This window comes from Cyrtonyx montezumae, unplaced genomic scaffold (genome assembly GCF_038088225.1).
Source record: "Cyrtonyx montezumae isolate F1298 unplaced genomic scaffold, pur_monq_1.0 scaffold_15, whole genome shotgun sequence".
NCBI lineage: Eukaryota > Metazoa > Chordata > Aves > Galliformes > Odontophoridae > Cyrtonyx > Cyrtonyx montezumae.
In genome coordinates, this window is record NW_027071881.1 from 7,914,576 (window position 1) to 7,936,483 (window position 21,908).

Genomic DNA, 21,908 nt, shown 5'->3' on the forward strand with positions numbered 1-21,908 from the left:
TGGGTAACAAAATAGCATGCACTTTTATAGTTGCACAAGTTTATGCACTGCAGCTATAACCGACAGTTATTAAACTAGTTAATAGTTGTTAAAGTAGCTAATAAATCTGGAGTTTATTCTGTCAGGTGCTGCTTAGGTCATGATGACTTCGTTATCCTTTTCTGCATTGCTCTTGATCATCCTCTTTCATTTTGGAGTCCATTGCTTCCCCAAGCACTTTTGATGGATTATTTGTGTTCCCCTTTTCACCTATTAGCGAGGTATGATCTGTCCATGATCTGAACTAATGCTAAAATATTGAAGGAACAACTCTACGTAAGGAAATGTAGTAACAGGTGCTTGTAGCAGGATGAGCTAAGGAGCTGTAAGTCAGAATATGTAACTCACTGTGTTCTCCATGAGACCCTTCCTCATCACAGTATTTGCTGCTTTAACACTCACTGTCGGAGCTACTGAATGCTGCAAAAGAAGTGTTCCCAAATTATACTGCAGCAGTGTGACTGCTGCAAGTTAACTTCTCGGCTTCTTTAAGATGCTGGAAATTACAGTGAACTTGCCTCAGGGTAAAACACATTAAACAAATCTTTGGTCTTGCTTCATGACATGGGAAACCCCTAATGCAATTTTTGGCACCGAATAAAACAAAACAGCAAATGGAAAGGGGCAAAGCTTTTCCTTCATGGACACAGGATGAGAGGATTTAGCATAGGAGCACAACATAATGGCAAGAGATGTTAAAAAAACCTTTGTTCTCCATTCTCAAACTTCAAGAGTGCTTCAAAAGCAGCCTGGAAAAGAGAATGCTGACAAAAATGAACAGTAAATCTAAGTACTGAGCTCAGAATTTCTGTGGGTCGTAGCTTACAGGTGTCTTTAAGTTGCAGAAAGGAAAACAAGAATAAAGCTATCAAAGTAAACATCCTTCAGTGCATGGGAAGATGGCAGATTCTTTCTAACAAGATTTTCTGCTCTCCTGGAGGAAGAGCATTTGTTAATAAACCATTTGAGAATCCATTTTTAGGGGATTTAATAAAATATACGCAGATTGCCTTCTACCACAGAAGCTATTATTCCCTTGGGTAGAAAGAGTGACTGACTGTGGGCATTAATGGTTGTTCCTTGTGATTCCTGGCATTATATCTTGCTCCCATTTACACTTTTCCAATGTGAAGTGAAATAATTTTTTATGAGAATCTTGCCTTTGATTCATAGCTCTTACGAGGCATGTATGTGTTTTATATTTTATTTATTTGTATGCAGTCATGTCCATAATTCTGGTTGTTTTAGTGCCTGTGGTGATAGCCCAGGTATTGTGTATGCTTGTGCTTAGGTTTCTGTGCACAGGAAAGTTTTCATGTCCTGGAAGTGCTATTCAATGGGAGAGGTAATAACTTTCATCAAAAATGGTAGATTTTCTGTTGCGATGATGCTGATTAAACAAAAAACGTGAGCCTCCTGTGGTCTTATAAATACATGCCTGGAGGGGCCAGCACAAAGGAGAAAAGGCATTTTCTTAAGAATTTGGAGGAAGGTTTTCTAGTGCCATCTTTTTGGTGATGCATGGAAGTTATGCTACTTTTAAGTATGGAAGAAAGCCAGTGGAGCTGAGGGGTTAAGTAATTCTGGTAAGGAATCTTGACTTTTCTGAGACTTTGATTCACTTAATTTAAGAAGCAGTTTTTCTGCTAAGAATGCTTTATTGGGGTGTGTTTGTGAAAAATACTCATTGATTTCAGTAGCTGAGATAATAAGACCAAAAAAGGCTGGGGCAAATGATCCTCAGAACTCTTAATGTGGATAGTTTTATATATGTAAAATTCAAGTTCAGTTATACCCAAGTGCATCCTGTCTGTATTGTTTCCTCAGCCTCCTTTTGTCAGACATGGCAAAGAGAAGGCAGAAGTGAATTTAGCACAGCCCGTCAAGTGAGTGCCTGGGCAGGCATTAGCTTCACAGAAGGAAGAATGAAATCTGAAAAGCTGATAATATTGCAGTCAGTGGCAGCTCTAATACAGCTTAAGTGGATGTACTTAGGTGCATCATTTGTTCGGTTCTCTTCTTTACCAGAATTATCTCCACATCATGTCCAAGAACTGAGGACTTATGGCAGACTGTGGATGGCCAGATGCACTGTCATTGCGTGCTCATAATATAACCTTTTCTACAAAAAGAGATTACAGATAGCATGCTGCCAAGAAATGACTGAGCTGGCAGAGAAGTGGACGAGCACAGGGCAGGCACTTTTAGAAGAGATGCTTTCTTTTGCAGTGACATCTGTATGTGTAGGAAGTGTTACTACTCTTCATCATTTGGTCTTTCTGTGCTTGTTTGAGAACGGTGTCCCAATACCAGTAGGTAGTCAGAACTCCTTGAATAGGAGCTTGAACAAAGCTAGTCAGCATTCAGAAAGTAATGTGCAAACTATTTGTCCCCTCTGCTCTGGATGTACCAGATCAACTCAGTTCATGCTGGAATGTAGTCATTGCTTTTCTTTGGTCCGAAGGAAAGTGCTGTGCGCCATCAAACGAATATATTACCTGCAGGAATGACTTTTGCTCCCTACCTTCGTAATATTCAGTCTAACAGCTGATGGGTATAAGATGTGATGGCAGCTAACTGCAGAATTGACCCCTGCCCACCTGTGCAATTCAGTGCCTGTGATATTTCTAAACTTACCTTTAAATAATGCAATACATATTTCTATTACGCTCACACTACGTAAGGAGCAAGCTTATTTGCTTACAGGATGTGACCGTGTGCTGATTTGGAGTGCAGTAAGTGCAGTTCAGAATCTGGTAGCTATAACAAAGCTGACAGGCCCTCAAAGCAGAGGAGGCTGTTGATAAGTACCTGCATCAATACCAGTATTGCAGAGCTGTGGAACTTGCTTTCATAAATGCAAAAATAATACAATTGCACCGCAATAAGTGTCTTTGCTTTATTTGAACAGTTGGTGGAACTGACCACTTATTTAATCTCTTCTGGGTTTTTCAATTTGCAGCTGTTGGACAAGTTAAAAGACCGCTGGATGCACACTGGCTTATGGAGAAACCTGGAGAACGTTAAGACAGTCATTGCAGAGCCTCAGGGAGGAGCAAAAAGTGACTTCGATGAATTGCTGAAAATATACTACGATGCAATAAAATTTAAGGGAGAAAAAGGTACTTTCTGCAGACAAAATAGTTAATACTGTCTCTTCAACTTAAAAAAAAAAAGTGATATTATTCTCAACAGTTATAAGGTATGGATGAACTCTGAAGTTAACTTCATCTCGATAAATTATCGTTATAAACGAGGAAGATTAAGAGCTATTTCCATGCTTGCATGAGAATAAAGGGACACACAGGTTGATGCACAATCCTGACAGTGGTAATCAAAAGGCAGTGAACTGTGTAGGAATGTGTTTGTGTGTCCAGCAGGGTGCAGACTGGCTTCTCGAAGAGTCAGTCACAGATTGATTTATCGTATATTACAGCTACCGTAGGATTTATTTTCAAAACACCTGAATATTAGTATAAAGAGTAAAGGATGAAGTGTGTCAACAGGTACATAGTTTTTTGGAGTGCAGAGCTGAAAGCTTTAAATTTGAGACTTTGTAGTAAATGCATGTGGTTCATGCATAATTAAGTATCACTGCCATACATAGTGGAAAAATACTTTGCTACTTGTAGCAGTTTTATCAACGAAAATAGAGTTGATCTCATCACTCTAACAAAAAAAATGCTTCTCATTTTAAATCCCCTCACCTTTTCCAGGCAGATGCACAATGTATTATGCTATAATATGTTGAACTTTTTAAAGATACTGCTGAAACTTTCTTTTGATGTTCCCCTTACCCCTGGGAATGATGCATGTCCCTCTTTGGCTTCTTCAAGATGGAGCACTCCTTATAGCTGTGTGCAGAGGAAAAGTTAGTGAAGGCTTGGATTTCTGTGATGAGAATGCCCGAGCAGTTATGACCATAGGTATTCCGTTTCCAAATGTGAAAGACCTTCAGGTAGGATACTGATATCTTATTGAAGGAGTTATGTTATTTTTTATATCCTGTGTTAAATACAAAATATGCACAAAATTTGTTGGAAATGTTTACCTTTGGACTCCTGTCAATCCTGTTTGAATTCTTTAGTATGTTCTACACAGTTGAGAGGTGGGACAGCTCAGAATGTCTTGTTGGCCCACTTCCATAATTCCAAATATATCATGCTATGTAGAAGTACTGTAGATTGGTTTGACGCTGCTAGCAAAGCTTTTGTGTTGTTAAAATGCTCTTTTTTTACCTAAAAGCAGTACTCTGATGTGTCTCCAATTAAGGAAATTTGATGCTATGCATTATTCAGCAGGTGGCCAGAGTTGTATCCTGTTGCTTTGGTGTTGCTGTGCAATTGACTGCATCGACACTTCCTTTCTTTTGACTTCAACAGAGCTCGTCTTGTAGTCAGACAATGTTCCATGAGAGCAGGCAGTTTCTAGCTGAGTCCAGGCTTTTATTAAGGAAAAGAAAGCCAATGAATATGGAAAAACATTTTTCTAGACTTACTTTCTACTTAGTGAAAAGAATGTATATTACTAACTTGCATGTAAGATCACTAAAAATAAGCTTAGTACACAGTGCTTCATTGCTGGCTCTTTTCTTTTCAGTATGATGGCCACTGTCTCTGTTCTCTTTGTGCACCTTTTAGAGCATTTTTAGACTTCTTCATGAAACTAAGAAACAAGTAGCACAGAAGAAATATCAGAAACAGCTGGATTCTTGTTATTAATAGTGCCAAATCAAACAAGAAAACCATAGGTTTGCACTTGAATGCTCAAGCTGCCTCAACTTTGGTTTTAGAGATGTGTTCTGAGCTTAAGTGAACAACCAAAGACTTCTTTGTTGTCTACGGCATGTGCCTAGTTAGACCCTCGGTAGGAAAAACCCACATCCTATGAGGACTAGTAGGGTTATGTTAGCAGTGGCTGCCTAGTGCGGTGTTCTCTGTGTTTGCATAACTTTCTTGAGGCACTTACTCAGCCATAACATTTTTCTTCTACTTAAATATAATACCCTGTCCTTCAGTATAAAAACATGTACATTTAAAGAATGTTCATTACAGTTTGTAGAGTCAGAAATGCTTTGTTTTAGAAATGTTTGCTGAAATAATCTTTTGGAAACTCTTGGCCTGTAGTAGAGCTGGAACTCTTACGTTTTGCTCTAAATGATTTTCAGAATGTCAATATTTTTCTCTTCTAAATTATACAAAATTGAATTGAGAAGTATGTGTCAGTGGTGAATTGTGCTCACAATGGATTATGTTCTTAAAGGTTAAAATACTGCATTTGATTTTCTTTTGGATATAACCAAATGTGTATTATAATAGAAATTTGGGCAGTGCACATCATTACTGATAACAGTTCCAAAATGCCAGTGTTAGGTTAATCTTTTTTTTGTTTGCTTAAATCAGACTGAAGAAAATCTCTAAATTTTTAAGTAAGGATAGAAACAGTAGCTGCCAAATTGCACACAGCTAAAGGTTTGTATGTGTATATTTAGATGCAGTAATGCACAAAGCACTCCAGTGATCAATTCTAAATGAGAGGAGGGCATGCAGTGGTCTCTTAACATCAGATTTGAGGAGCTGGCTGGTGTGTGGTAGTGCTGCTAGAATAGTGCTAGGGGAAACTGTTCTTATTTTGAACATGTCTTTTGATCAACAGTTTGGATTCAAAGTGATATCCAACTAGCAGTACTTCCCTGCAAGTTGAATAATGCTCTGTTTGGTCCAAAGCTTTCGTTTAGTCGATACCTCAAGAAGTTCTGGAGTAGTGCATGCTTCTTTTACGACTTAAGCTCCCATAATCATGTGAATCAACTGAATCAGAAGATAGGCTAAATACTGAAAAATTTAAACCTTCCAGCTTTGGGGATTTGCACGGAGCTTGGATTCTGGGCAGACAATTCAAAACATGGTGGCACAAGTCAATTTAGACCTAAGTAAACATACACCTGTGAAAACAGTTGCATCTATTGTTTTACAAAGCAACCGATGCTTTGTATATGTACTGAAGAAACTAATATTATTAGTAGTGATATCCCTTTATAAATAGAAACTGCAAGTGGTTAACAATTCCCTAGGAACATTCATGGGATACTTCTGAGATTGGTGTAAATAAGAAAAAATGCAAGTGTATTTTTATGTAGAAAAAGCACTGTCTGCTTTTTGGGTTAGTAAAAGTCCTCTTAAGACTCAGTTCTATAACCCCTTACTCCTGCACATGGCTCTTACTTGTGTGAGTAATCCTTTTAATACTACTAGGACTATGCACAGTCATAAGGGTTTATTGAATTGTGCCTTTGGAGACCGATATTTTATGTTGGCAACTTGATGTTGGCTCATCTCCACTAGTATTACTTGTCTGTGATCAACCTGCTTTCTAAATATATTTTATGGTTTGTAACTTGATGCTAAGACCAGCGAACACTAATATTAGAGAACATAAATAATGTGGCAGAAAAAGATGCGTAATCCCACGTACATGTTATCTGATGCTAACATACTATTCATTAATTCCTGTTACGTATTCTGAGTTGTAGCATTTTAGATCCAGACATCATTCTTGGACAAAAAACTCATCACCAAATATGATGTAAAATATCCAATATTATTTTCTCCATATGTGTGTTGTAAATATATGCTACGATTTCGGGTGTTAAAAGGCAAGCGTTGGGTCTCCTTCAGTTACTGTATGCCTTTGTGTGTTGCATTATTTTGTGTAGAACCATTAAAAATAATGTAATTTTCTTTTCCAGTTGCTTCACTTAAGAATTTTAAGTACTTACATTCACTTGCTGTCACAAAGAGAAGAGTCTAAAACTCCTTGTCAGTGTTAGGAAGAAAGCAACGATTAGGATTCCTAAGTGTACTTAATAATAACAATACTGTGTTAAGAAAGAGGGGCCAAAGCTGTAATTCTGTATGATTGAAAATGGTTTCGTATTGCTGAAGAATCAGGTTGCTAAAGCAAAATATATAAAAGAAATGTTAAAGGATTGCTTAAAGCTACGGTACTCTCAATGGTAGGGTTTGGCTCTTGAGAAGCAGGAAAATGTATTTCAGAGCCAAAAATGACTTCTTTGGCTGTGACCAGGTTTTCCTCTGCCCACCTCTGGGACCTGAAACTAGAGGTAGGAAAATCTGATTTTGGAGCCAAGTGTGACTTGTTTAGTTCAAGTCATAATTTACTGCTTTTACCTTGGGGACCTGAAAATAAAGGAACTCGCTATGAAATGTTGATAATGGGCGGCTCTGAAGTGCAGGCATTAAGCTAACTTTCCCAGAGAGCATTTCTTCACTTCCACCTTTCCAGATGCTTTTGATCACAGTACAGTAGAGTGTACATAATCATAGAACAGCAAAGAGAGCGTAGCAAAATATAGAGGGAAACACAGGCAAACCCTTTAATATCAAGAGATGTGCAAAAAAATAAACTTGGTAAGGCTGGACTTCCTGTGCAGTGACATTACTCAAAAACTGTAGCTGTTTGCCATTAATGAGAAGTATTCCTCATTGCTGCCATGCTGTGATTATGAACTATGATAGCAAATGTTTCCTTTGTTGTTTCCAGCGATATAATTTGTAAAGAGTGAAAGAACACATCATCTCAGTTACAATCTTCTTGGTTATATGCAGCTTCACGTCGCCATAGGGGCTGAAGTTTCTTTCTCTTCTGGAAGGATCAAAAACTTGAGATATTTGTATCATTTCAGATGTTTCTGAGAAACTTTACCTCGTCTTTCCTGTCAAATTTGACCTCATAAAACCCTACAGTATGCGTGATATCATTTTCAGAAGATCTGACATCAGTATGATTTAAGTGATTGTGGAGAGTGGTCTTTTTTTCTGGTGTGATTTTCTGTCTTAGCCCAGGCTTAGGAAATCGTTATGTTTACTTTCACCTTCACTCCATTACTGAGAGGGAAAAAATATATAAACTAAGGAGCAGAGATAAATGTATGGAACTTGCATGGGAAAGCCACGCATCGTGGTATTTTGTTCGTTGGCAATGCCAATGTCAGTCGGAGATGGTGCGGCTGCTACTTACATCAGCAGGAAGATATCACAGAAGCCTTTCCCTTCCCACCTTTCCTGAAACAAAAATGGTTGTAGAAAGTCAGAGCCATCTGTACTTTTCTTAAGTGGAGGCTCCATTTGTGGGAGTAGCTGCAAAATCCTCTGGCATGGAGCATTCCTGTGGCTAAGCAAGGGAGCGTTTCAGTTCAGCTTTACTTGCAAGGCTGCTGGATGGCATTTTTCTTCTATTGGTGCAAGGCTAATGTCAATATGTTGCCATAGATTACAGAAATCATCTCTGAGTATATCTGGAAGTTAAGCCTTTGGATAAATAATACCACAAATCAAAACTTTCCCTTTACCTTTAATAGTTCACTTTTATGATCCATAAAAAATTCTGAAGTGATTTTCTTGTGTTTATCTTATCCTTAGCAAGTAGCGTTGACCTTTAAGTTTTTACTTCACTGTCAAAGTATGTTGAAAGCTTTAAAAGTGAAGCTATCACCTTGGGGATTTGTAAGGATGACTGACACTTACCACTTCACCTCTGCCGCAGCAGCACCGAGCGTACGCAGCAGCGTTGTACCTCAGGGGAAGCTGGTTGATTTTTTTCACTTCTGCTTCAGTGGAAATGGATTGAATTTTCTCTTCAGAGGAGAGTTTTGGTTGCATTAGATTTTAATCAAGTCACTTGTTCACAGTCCCTCCAAGCCTACAAGACTGAGATGAGTTGATGTGCCTGGGGTGAATGTGCTACGAGATTTGTCAAACCGTACAACTCCAGGATCTCGGAGATGCTGCATGGTGTAGTTGACAATACTCAAAGTGTTCGGAGGTTGTGGCGTTACATAAGCTTCCCATCTCTTTAACACTGGGATTAAGAGTGAGAATACTTGGGAAGCATTTAGTCATAGAATAGCTTGTGAGCACATCACGCAGGAGGTACGACTTTGCATGAAGTGGTACTGCTGCTTTTCTTCCCCTGAAGGTAGTGCTGGCCGGTTAGCAGACTCTGACATGCAATAGTTAGGTTGTTTGCCTTTACTTTTATAAGTGATATCTCACTTTTAATTGTTTTGGATTATAGGGAAACAAACTATTTGTCTTTTTCCATATATAGTTTCTTTCTTGACACTTCCATGGTTTTCTTTTTCTTTCTAATTTGCACATTTAATTAATTTTCCTTGCTTGGTTCAGTCTTCGTTCGTCATTCATTACTTCATTGTAAGAAGTAATTGTAATATACATTCTCTAGTTTAATAAACTTCAGGTGATGAGCATTTGCTTATTTCATACTGTTATATGTGTTAACACTGTTTGTACTTGGAATGCCTGGAGCATTTGAAGGTAATATCCTACCATAATAACTTCCTCCTGAGGGCTAGTAAATTGAGGTGTTGTGTTTAGATAGGTGAATCTTATGCTTCACCCACGTCTGTATACATGCATTATTTAGTCTTAAATCTCACAGATGTTGTTACTATTTTTAAAGCAAGGGGGTGGGGAAAGTTAAGTGCTATACCATTTCATACTTCTTTCATTTAAGCTTTCTCACGTGTAAAAGAGAAGAAAAAAAATAGATTTTCATGTCTTTTATTTTCCCGCACTTGCAGACATTTATGATTACTTGGCATTCATCAGGAGGAAAGTAGATGCCAAACGTGTTCTTGGAGAGTTCTGATTATTGCTATTTCAGGTGGGGGAGAGACTCTAACTGGACACATGAGGTTTTTAAGAGGGTAGATTTGCTTAAAAAACAATTTCATGGTTTTTTTAGGGGACAAGGGGTGAAAGCAGGGAATGAGGTGACCACCTGAATTTTGTTAGGTTTCGGGAGGTGGGTAATTAGATGTTAAACACAAACGTGTGTTGTAAAGCTCACTGCATGATGTAGGCAGTAGTCTTTATTTCCATTACAATTTGTCCTCCTAAACCCAGAGAAGCAAGTTACTGAGAACATTCATATCCATTCTCTGTTTTTCATTTCTATGGAAGATAATGCTGAAGAGATGGGGGTGTGAGTTTCCACGTGTCTTCATGTCCCTGCCTGTATGTGTGTATTGATACAGCTCCGAGGTTATTTGCCTTTGTCCTTTGAGCTTTTTGTCATAGGCTGATGAATACAGTCTATAGTAACTCCAGTATAAGCCCACTTTGTTAGTTATTTGCCTATCACTTGAATTAATTCTTCAGGTGTAGTACTGTTGTTTATCCTCTTTTTTTCCTCAGTTGTCAACATTTAAAATATAATATAATGAGCATTGTTGAATATTTAATGCAGTTGTTGGGAAAAAAAACCCGAAATAAACCAAACAAAACCAACCCTCGTTTTACTACTTGGATTGGAGGAAAAAAAAAATCAAAATTCTTTGGTCTTGTAGTAGAAATTGCCTCAAAAGATTTTTCCAAGACAGGAATAGGGAAGTTTATTCATGGCATTTACTTTTTGTTGCTATTTCTCAGTTGATATTCCATAGTGAAAGATGTCGAACTAATTAAGCATTAAAAGAACGAGCGGTTAGCAGGTATAATGCTGTTAGACTTCAGTAAATGTGAATGTGACCGTGACCTCCCAGATAGATCAAAGCCTAATCTGTCTGACAGCTACAAGATGGCAGAGCTTGCCGTGGGCCTTCTGCTGCTGCCTGCCGAAGCTATTTGTCTGTAAAGCATGCCTGATAGCTAAGAGTATATTTTTAAGGATGAACAGGTAAAAGTAAAAGGCTGTCTTTTGACATTTTAACTAATCCCTTCTAGCCTGTGGTTTACTGCACATTTAGGATATTTGCTAGCAGGAGAGACTGGCTTTTTCACATATGCAACATGTCATTTTGAATCGGGCGTTGATTTGATGTTTGATAATGTAAGAGTTATACAATGAAATAGATTCTGATTGCATTAAAATGACATGCCCTGGCCTTTTACCTTTCGTAGACTTATAATGAAAACTGAACTCTCAGCAACGTAAGTTGTCATCTCATGCTGAGACATGATTGTCAAAGTGAGAAAACCCAATGTTTGCTTTCTGTTAACCCTTTATACATCAAGATAGAAAAAATGTTTTAGACATTTAGACCAAGGCAGTGCTGATTTATTCTTTTTTTTTGTAATTTGAAAAATGAAATGCCATTGTTGATGGGCATTATGAGTCATATACATTTGCATAACGCTAATACGTATTGGAATGTAGCTACAGTGCATTTTATTTGTGGGTAATACATTATAATAGAGATGATCTGGCTGCTCTGCCTTCTCCTGTTGCCATTGGTTAGGTTTGAAAGACTTTGGTGAAATTCTCCAACCTCATTTCGTATGGTGAGGAGTACCCTGTTGTTCCTCTAAGTAGCACTTATGTATGTGGAATTGCTCAGTTACACTTTAGCTCCTTCTTAAAGATTGGTATTAATGCTCCCCAGCTGCTCAGAAGAAATCATCTTCTGTTTTGAAAGTTGCAAAGGAGACCTCATATGCCAGTCAATATATTCAAGGTGACTGGAACAAATATTAAATCTGTGAAATCAAACTGAATTTATTTTCTGGCTGTAAAGATTGAATTTGTGAATTTGACAGGCAATTTAAAGGGCATAAGTACATAAAATAAAATTTCTTATCCAAATCCAGCTTGAAAGTTACCTGTCAGAAGGGGTTAGAAGTCTGCTGTTTTCTCTCCTGAAGCGTGTCCTTTCACTTGTCAGTTTAGAAAGGTTAATACTGTACAAAAGAGCAAAGAAAGGGCCCTTTCTGGTGTAGTTTTGTTTGTTTTAAAAAACAGTTCAACAAACACAACCATCACCTCCCCCACAGTAATGAGAAATTCTTTTGCTCTCCGTTACGACTGTGCATAATGTTCAATTAAACAATTCTTGCCCCAGTTCAGGCCAGGCACTTCATGCAAAGCTGTCCAGACGATCAGTAAAAGGGAGTCAAGGAATTTGTTTCACAGTTGATATCAGAGAGCAGTGAGGAGAGGCTGCTGCTTGTAAATACTTCCCAGCCTGAAGTCCTCAGTCGTTTGGTGTTGCATCATATAGCAAAAGGTTGTGGCCAGCAGGAGCTCAGCAAGTGCAGTAACACTGCAGCAGTCACAGGCAGCCTGCACAAGCAGCTTTGCTCTGGGGACACTGTTGCAGCTTAAACCAATTACATGGCCCCTCCGCTTTTGCTTCACGTTGTGGCGTTACAGTGTATTTTTTCTGCACTTCAAACATGCCTTGAAGGATTGACTGTATATCAGCACACTGCCTCATATGAACTGTGAGTAATACAGGTATTAATGGTCGTCCTGATGAGTGTGCTGGAATTCATTCTTTTGTGGCTAGAGCAGCTTGCTTCCTGCTGGGTACTGATGCTGGGTAATGACAGTGTCCTGGCACGCATTATGATTAATAACTGAAGTACAGCTACTGGCAACCAACATTCAGGGTATTCTGCAGCAAAATAGGTTATGGAGCTGCTGTCTTCTGGAGCTTCCAGCATTTCCTTTTGCCACAACAGATGAATTCCCAACTTCATAACCTGCTGGTTGCAAACTTGAGCCTTGCAGTTAATGGACTCGCTTGGCCACGGATATCTGAGACCTTTCAAATGTTTTATGGTTAGAAATGTTCATTGTATTAAGTCATTGTTGCTAAAGCACTCCTGAAGTATTTATGTAATACAGGTGCAGTCTTCTGTGTTGTGAAATTTGTACTGAATGTTTTCAAATTCCATTTGCTTCATAGCAGATCTGATGATACGTTTCTAGTTTATTGTATCTGCTCCATTTAAACTACAGCTATGAATCAGTTGCATATTTTGACTTTGCCAGCTTGGAACATTAAAGTCTTCACCGCATCACAACTGTGAATAAATGATAACTGTGGACAAAACTTGGGAGACTTTCCATGAGATCATTGTTGTTTCTAATCTATCTTATCTAACAAGCTCTCTTTTTTCCTCATAATATTCAATGATTAAATCAGTCTTTGATTCTTTTCTCATTTTAGAACATTTCCTTTTCAAAATCATGATTGCAAACAATATTTTGTGATTTCTTTCTTAGGTTGAATTGAAGAGGAAGTACAATGATCAGCACAAAACTACAAGAGGCCTTTTATCAGGGAGCCAGTGGTATGAAATCCAGGCATACAGGGCTTTGAACCAGGCCCTGGGAAGGTGAGATAAACCTAGCATGATTAAGAACGTGTTTCATTGTAGAATGTTTTGCTTGTGATGTCTTCAGTGATTGATTCCTCATTATTAACATGAAGTAAATCAGACCAGAAAAGTCCTATTGTATAGATCTGGTATTCATCTGCTCCATGCAGGCAACTGTCTGCTTTTCTGTTGTGTATTTGAGCATAGTTAGATTCTAGAATTTTCATTTTTCATTCTGCATAATTAGGCTGCAGGTGTTTATTTGTTATTTCTTCAGATACACAGAAACGAAAGCATTTGCAGAAGAATAATAATTGTGAGCTTATAAACCAAGTGAAAATTCTTAGGTCTCTTCAGATGTACTAATTATACTCTTGATGAGCTTAGAACATTTTTGTTTTAACGTTTAGTTTACAGTATTTTTGAAAGGGACAAATATTGGTTTAGGTTTTATTTTCTCAGGCCTTTCCAAAAGGTCAATTCAATTATCGTGCTCGCTGATCTCTTTCCAGCTTCAGAAGTGGCATAGCTTACTTTCTCAAATGAAATAATTCCCTGAAATTTTATTAACAGGACAGAATTAGTTCATCCTTCCCCAGCAAAGTTTGCCATACAGAGATTGCTATCAGCTGTATCCATTGTAGATGCTGTACATGTATGTGTGACATACGTCTCTATGATAGAGGCGCAGGCACGTTTATAGACAACATACAGTGATATGAACGAAGGCTTAGAAACAAACTTGGGGCAATATAGTCTGAGTAAATAAAATCTCACTGTATATTATTGTTATTGGTATCTCAGATTCCTCTTATAATTAGCTAAGAAGCTGACAGATGTGGTGAAATGTAATAGTAAGAAATTAATTTGAAGCTTTGTCACCGTGGAATAAATTTTAACTTCATTCTAGCTTAGTGAAAATTACTTGTATCATTTGTCATGTGAAAGAACTTGTGTTAGTCAAAATAACGGGAGAAAATTGACTTCCATTCTGCAATAAACATGTAAATTGTGTGCAGTATTGTTGGACTAAGTCCCTACTGGCTGAGGTTTGGTGAAGGATGACAGCAAAGGATGACAATTTTTATAAAAACAGAGCAGCCTACTAAGTTATTATAAATCACAATACAGCTTTTTGTGACAGCCACGGGATGTAGTTGCTGTAGATACACAAACAGTAGTTGCTGCAGATGCCTGCGGGGATGGAAGTGAGCAGAAGCATGCTAGATCTCAGCCTGGCTCTTTGCTCTTAATTCAGTGTTCTTACAGTATAAAAAAGGAACACAAGTCCATGAAATGAAATAGCAGCCTTTGGGAATTGAACAGATGGTGTGTACGGCCAGGTGACGCCGAGCGATGAATTCCTTGCACTGCTGCTTCTCCTGAAAGTGCAGGATGTCTCTCCAGTGTGTGTCATTCATCTAAACTCTGGGTGTTAACCCTTATCCAAGCAATGAAAAAATAAGAAATGGGAAGAAGTCTGTTTCTGAAAGAAGTTGTGGTAGCTTTTCTTATCATGGAGAGATTTCAAATATAAACAAATACTGTTTCTTCAGCTTCACTGTTCCCATTTTAAGCTCTGACTGATACACGTGTGTTTTCATATGCATTAGTAAACATCTTCCAAAATATCTTAAGCAACAGATATAATAATCCTGAACTATAACTGACAGATTCTATTCCATATTTCACTCATGTTATTATTGGGAGGCAGTATGGAAATCTGAATAATGTTAAAAATATCAGCGCACGTGAAGTGAATGTTGGAACATTTTTGTAAGTCTATAAAATCTCAGCTACAAACTAAACAGTGTCACCCAATCTTTGATCTGTGCCATTGTACGTTGCTTTATGAAAATGCATAGTTACTTTAAGAAAAGAAAAATCCAAACTCTTCCCACTGCATCAGAGTTCATTTTCTTTTCTCCTTTTATGTTTTTTCCTTTCAATATTTAATTTGTCCAGTTAAGAGTGGAAAACAAATATGTGCTTTGATTAGATGCTAAATATTTGTTTGTTTTTAATTTGTTTTCACATAAAACAAATTCTGTGATATACTCTGGTAGTGTTGTTTGTGCATCCAGAATGAATATTATTTGCTGCAAGGAAGTAGGAAAATACTTGATGTATTTTCACATATCCCAACAAGCTGACTCTTAACAATTTCTCCTGTCTGATCCCCACAGTTTTTTTTTTACTAATTATACTAATTAGTGGCCACTAATTATACAGACATTATTTTCTTATTGCTTGCCTGTAGGTGTATAAGACATAGGAATGATTGGGGTGCTCTCATCTTAGTTGATGGCCGCTTCCGGAATAACCCTAACAAGTACATAACTGGTAAGCTGTTTTTTAAAAGAAATAATCTGGGAGACTTCCTATTAACAAATCAACATTACAGAAATATGATTGTACAAATACAGGTGAGGAGGAAACGAAGTATAGCCATGAAACTAAAAAAATTGCAGTTGAAAAGAAAGTGCTTAGGAGCCAGTGCATTATGTGTCTTTGTTCCTGATCTGTTCAGGAAAGACATCTATGGAGGAGTAAACAGATAATGTTGCTGTCTGGTCAGCAGGTGGAGCTCAGCTGCCATGATACAAGTCAAACCATTTCCTGACGTGTCTTTTGCACAAAAAATGCATTCAAATTGTATACCTTATGCTTCCTTAAATACGTATACATCTATCTATCTATCTATATATATTTGCATATATATGCAAATAAAAAGACACATACAATCTGTATTATCAAATTATCTGTATAGTTATCTAAGGAAACAAGTTTACTTATATAAGCACATATAATCTATATGTTCAAGATTTGATAAAATTAGTATTTTTCTTAGAGTATAAAACTTCACAGAAGAATCCAGTTCTGTTGCGTCAGTTTTTTTCTTTCCAGCAATTGTTAGTAAAAAGAATATTTCACTGAACTCAAAAGCATTCTGTTTTGATAATCAGTGAAGTTCATTTCTACTGTAGTCTTGCATGTTCTGGCATCACCTGAATGGATACTAGGCTGAAGACTTCTGCTATTTGAGAACTGTAAAAATGATTGCTGTATAAAAGCATATTACGTTACATTGTTTTGCAATTGACAGTTGTGATCATTTCTGAATATCTTGCTTAACCTTTGTTAAGCTTTGTTTTACTTAAATTCTAATTTTTGTCATACATTTAGTACAGTCACAAGTGACTGTACTCAAAATCAGTTACTTTTTAATAATTCTTGATAAAGAGAAAAATGAAGACCCAGGCATAAAAGCGGTGCATCTATAATAATAAAAGTGGGTATATATAATGTAGTTTTATGGTAATGTTTTTTTTTTTCTCCTCCCCATTAGGATTATCTAAATGGATTCGACAACAGGTCCAGCATCATGAAAATTTTGGTAGTGCACTTGAATCCTTACATGCATTTGCTGAAAGAAACCAGAAAGGCATTGATTTTTCATCACAGTGTAGCAATGGATTTTTCCATGTACCTTTAAATTCAAAAGAGCTGTCATCAGCTTCTCAACAGGAGGCAACTATTCACCTGTCACCAGATGTTCCTGTTAAAAGTGAGGAGCAAAGTTTGGTCACAGAAACTCATTTAACTACAACCATCAACTCAATTAATCCTGAACCATCAAATCAGCCGAGCAATATCACAGCAATAATGCAACAAAGTATGTTCATTTCCTGCAGGGGGAGAAAAGTCTTAATTAAGAATTTCAAATGTCCAGTCATATCTCTCTTGGAAGAAACAAATATGTTTGTTTTTTTAATTATTGAAATGCTATGGTGGAAAATAATTATTCACAAATGTATATGAGCTGTGCTCAGCATACTGCAGTTAGTCTTAAAACAACTGATAATGTTTGGAAAGTTTGTAGTGCAATCAAAACTGCTTTCACTTAATATTGTTTTTGTCACTGAAAAATGTGAAGATAATTTAAAATAAGCTTAAAATGTGTGATTTTGAGTATTGTTGCAAGATGAGTGCTTTGATTCAAGCTGTATCTGCTGCTTAGATTCAGTGAGACTCCTTGTGTATAATCAGTTCCTGTAACAGCTTTACAAGCAATTATCCATCTATTCCTCAATTTTAGAAAAGCTTATCACTTGACTTTGAGTAAGGTAGATGTAAATAATGTGAGAGAATAAAGAGCAAAAAATACAGATTTTTAAATCCAGTCGTACATATGCTCTCACTTTACATGGGCCAGTTAATCTATTGATTTCATTAGGACAATTCATGTGCAAAGATAGTTGTAACATCTGGGCTTTTGTTTGTATTGGATCTTAATGAGCATTATAAAATATCTGCAAACCTAATAGAACAGTGGTAATTTTGATGTGCTAAACATGCTGTAAATCAGCAGGGGGAAGGCATATACAATTAATTAATGTGTTGTGATTTTTCACAGGTGGCCAGAAAGTTGATGTAGAGAGTCATTCTCACAATGCAGCACAAAGAAGAAAACATATGGACTCCACACCCAGAAGGTCTGCAACTAAAACAGAGAGAGAGAAAAAGAGCGCTCGGACTAATTCTGATTTTATGAAAGAGCACTGCTGCTTTAAACCACTGACTTCAACACCTTTGCCTGTAGCAACGAACTGGGTGTCCACAGCAAGCAGCAAACAAAGGAGGAATGTGAACGGTGCTAGTGAACTTATTGGTGGTTTAAATCAATGCCAGTCATCATTCACTTTAGAACATACACCAAGTGTACGAGAATCACATTTGGAAACAACTGATTTTTCAGTGGAAAATGCAGAGGCTCCAGTTGCTGAGGAGCATGTTGATGAGCAAAAGCTTCAAATTGAGCCCTGTAGTGAGCTTCCTTCTGTAGGAGGGAAACCTGAACTTTCAGCATTAGACTTATCTGCAGACGATGAGGATGAGAGTCTTTTCTTCACACCAGAGCTCTATGATGATGCAGAATCAGAGGAACAGAAAATGAGGCCACTAGATCCAGATGAGAATCAGATTGAATGTGGAGAACCCACAGTAGCTGATGATCTTTTTGTAATCAGTAACTCAAAAACACTAAGTGAGACAAAAGAAATGATTAACGATGATGCCAGAAACACAAGTTTACATGGAACAGTGCTAAATGATCTCAGTAAGAATAGTGCAGTTAGTACTGCAAAAATGACTAGTGGGAAAGAAGCAGAGCAGGTAGAACCTCAAGAGATGGACACCAAAAAGCGGAAAATCAGTCTTTCCAGGTCACGAAATAAAGGTGTGTCATCTTTTTTACTGGACAGTGCTAGCACATAGTGACAGCCTGCATAGGAAATGTAATGAGTGCTCTTTACAATATAGCCTCGCTGCAGAGCAGTGATTGCTTTCCAGTTGTCATATGCTATTATCAGGCTCAATATTTCATTTTGTTCTTCACTGTGCAAATTACACAACCTGCAGTTATCTGCAGCTATAGGTAAGATTCTTCACCCTAACTGTGTGACCAAAGTGTGGTAAATTCTCTTGCTCACAGGGTGAGGAGAAGGTTTGTGTCTTACAGGTTTTATTAGTTTGCCATTAAACGCAAATGGGTTTACATCAGGAAAGCAAAAAATCCATCTAAAATCAGGGCTTCCTGCATTTGTTAGGATTTTTGTATTTCGTTAAATGCCTATGACAGCATCTTTGCAGATCAAGTAATCCTGTAGACTGAGAACAGATACTGAAATAGGTATGTCCTTCAGGACTTGATTCCCTCCAATTTCTTTTGTCAAAATGAGTATATCAGAAGCTATGTAATAGTAACATTTGCACACGTTAGAAGCCTGCCGTAATCAAATATAAACTATCTTCATTTTATATGGAAGTTGAGGTTTCTTTAAACTTTCCTTTTGAGAAGATACAATATCTGATCCCTAGAGATTTTATGTATTCACGTCAAAATGAAGACTCATTCATTTGCCCCTCGTGCACGTTTTCTACGCCATACATAACAGTGTAAATTTGTACATAACAGGCTGCCTCAGTCTCTTTTTTTTTTTTTTGAATAATTTTAAAGATTTTTTTACTACAATCATAAAAACAACCAAGGTTTTGCTGTAATAAAATGTCACTCATGATTGTCAAGAGAAGATTGCTTGTTTCCATCGTGTATCAATATGCAGATAGAAGGTTTTTACACATGTTTTATACCCATCTGTATATTCTGGACGAGAGCTGAGTAAAATTTTGCTGGTCATTTTCCATAGAAGTTCATCTAAATAGCATTCTGATGTCCACCTCTACGTAACTGTGAATGTGTTCGTGTCATAAGTGATTTAAATTCTCTGTCCTCTTTACACAATAAATACAACTATATAAAATTAGGTCAAAGGGTGGGAAGAATGTTGTTCTCTTTCTTTCATGAGCATTATCATGCAGTATTTACTATTTGGTTAAGCATTTTCTTTTACTAGTGCTGTATAAGGATCACGTTTAGGTTTGTGGAATTCTCATCATCTTCAGGTTCTGATGGTAACTGTGTCCGTGCTCCCACTTGATAGGGCAGAAGCAAGCTCTAACACTGGGAGCCATTTAAACATAAAACATATCTGAAGATAAGCATAGCTAATTTAGATTTAAATGTAAGTAATTGATTGAATATCAGGACTTGGTAAGGTGATGGTAATTCTCTGTGGGATTAATTTCTGGACCAAAACTCTGACAGGAAAATGGGGAAAAGGAGGAGGAGGAAGAGGGGCAGTTTCTTTTTGAATAAAAGCTGTATGAATTCAATCTTTATTTGTGTTTCTATCACTGTAAAATTTGAAATTTCTGTGGTAAGAATATTTGAACCAACTTTCCTAGAGTTGTTTGACTTTCCAAATGTTGAAAATTCTTGTATGTAATAGGATGGCATGATCTCATGTCTAATCATAATATCTTGACTTTATTAAAGGATTGAAAGTTCAGAGGCAGTACAGAAGAGGAAAAGCTACTGTTAGGGCAAGAGGCAACACCAGTGACAGAAAGGTACCCTGTAGATAAAGTATCGATTTTTAAGTGATTACTATGGAATGCCAAGGTGCAGAGGAAATACAATCTATTATATGATCTTTTAAATGATACGTAGATAAACACTCAGCAACAGTGTATTTGTAGTCTGTATGTTTTGCTCTAGCTCCCTTCCAACCCCTGCAGTTCCGATTCTGTGAAACCCTTGTTTTTCGTGAGAACCAAAAAGGTCCAGTGTTGCCAAGTCCTGTTAACATAGGTAGAAGCAACAGCTATTGACAGCATACAGACTCCAGCTTGTAACCCACTGTAGGTGGGATTCCTGTCTCAGGATAATCCATGCTTCCAATTTCTGGTTCAAAGGTAATTTTTAGGACAGTTGGACTTAATGATGTTAGAAGTCTTTTCCAACCTTAATGACTGCATGACTTGCAGTGTAAGAACATAGTGATACTGAAACAGTCATCAACCACTTTCCAAGGTTCCTCTGCAAATTTCCAATCTTAATCTTTGATAATCTGCAGCATTATTGGCTGGAAAGTATCTCATTTTATACAAAGCTCTTTCTATTTAGGTGAGGTTAAACGTTAAACTATATTTTGAGTTAATATAAATGATAAACATGGATTTGAATTAATATGAGCATTTCATATCTCAGGTAGTTTTGATGAATTTCTTAAGGATTTTAAATATAAATACATTAAGTGTACATAATGCACAGCTAGTATATGCCAAGGACTATTCACATTAACTTGTATATTGGCTTATTAGAAGGAAAACCACCAACAACCTTGCAAGAAAGGACTCTATTGTGTTATCTGCGGAGCAGAAATACTACCAAAAGCAGAAGGTAAGGCCTGTGCAACTGGTCTGTTTCAGGTTGGGTACTGTAGGACTCTTAACCTTTTTACTTTCATGGAGTTAGATATTGAGGGGAATTTTAGAGTAATCGGTTAATTTTTCTACTGGAAATTCTAAGTGATATTTCAGTGGAAATAAATTACCGTTAATGTAGCTTTCCAGACAGATTTATCTTGCTTGATCGTGTTCCAGATATATTCATTTATCTTTGAAATGCAGTGGGATTCTGAGTGGCATTGAAGAGTTAACTGAAGACAACTGGTCCTGGCATTGTGGAAGGCTGAGAGAGATTATTTATAACACAGTGGCCCATTCACTGGGGTGTGTTGCTTCTCAGGATTAGGTGTTAATTTGCTACCGGCTGGGGTGAGAACATCGATTGTATCTTGGCACAGTAACTCTAGGAAACGAATACAAATTTAAATGAAGCTCTCAAGGGTTTTTACTGACAAACTGGAACTGTATGATCACTGTTGTTCTTCACAACCTACATCATATTATTCAGTTTGCTCTTTTGCCCTCCGCTGGCACATGTGAACTAGGTGTGTTCTAAAATCATCTCTACTATTTTTTGTGAGCTTCCTCAGTTCAGGAAAGTCTAAAAGCTGATATTGGAAATAACTCCTCTATTTTATAAAAAAGCCCTGTATTTTCAGTCTATTATGATCTAACTGTAGGGTGTTTTCATCAAATACATGAAGAAACAATTAGAAATAGGTGCTTAATATGCTTAATATAGGAAAGCATTGTCTTCCAGGATAATTTAGGAATCTTTTTATGTTAGTTGTTTATGTCTATGTTGGTCCCAGTTTAAGAAGAAGACACTTGCCTTTGTGTGTATTAAAGTACATCTCTCAAGCTTGAAGGGAAGCCAGAATGCTAATTTTTTTAGGTGGTGATAGAAATGAT

At 37.2% G+C, this 21,908-nt stretch overlaps 1 protein-coding gene across 1 annotated transcript in view; it reads left to right on the forward strand.

Annotated features, from left to right (window-relative positions):
- Nucleotides 1-18,648, forward strand: part of BRIP1 (BRCA1 interacting helicase 1) — a 46,519-nt gene extending 27,871 nt beyond the window's left edge. The window contains exons 14-19 of the mRNA XM_065732060.1: nt 3,002-3,161; nt 3,876-3,997; nt 13,090-13,202; nt 15,445-15,527; nt 16,534-16,860; nt 17,602-18,648. Of these exons, the coding sequence (XP_065588132.1) occupies nt 3,002-3,161; nt 3,876-3,997; nt 13,090-13,202; nt 15,445-15,527; nt 16,534-16,860; nt 17,602-18,461 (1,665 nt within the window). The 3' untranslated portion in view covers nt 18,462-18,648. The remainder of the gene's footprint in view (nt 1-3,001; nt 3,162-3,875; nt 3,998-13,089; nt 13,203-15,444; nt 15,528-16,533; nt 16,861-17,601) is intronic.
- Nucleotides 18,649-21,908: the final 3,260 nt, after the last annotated feature.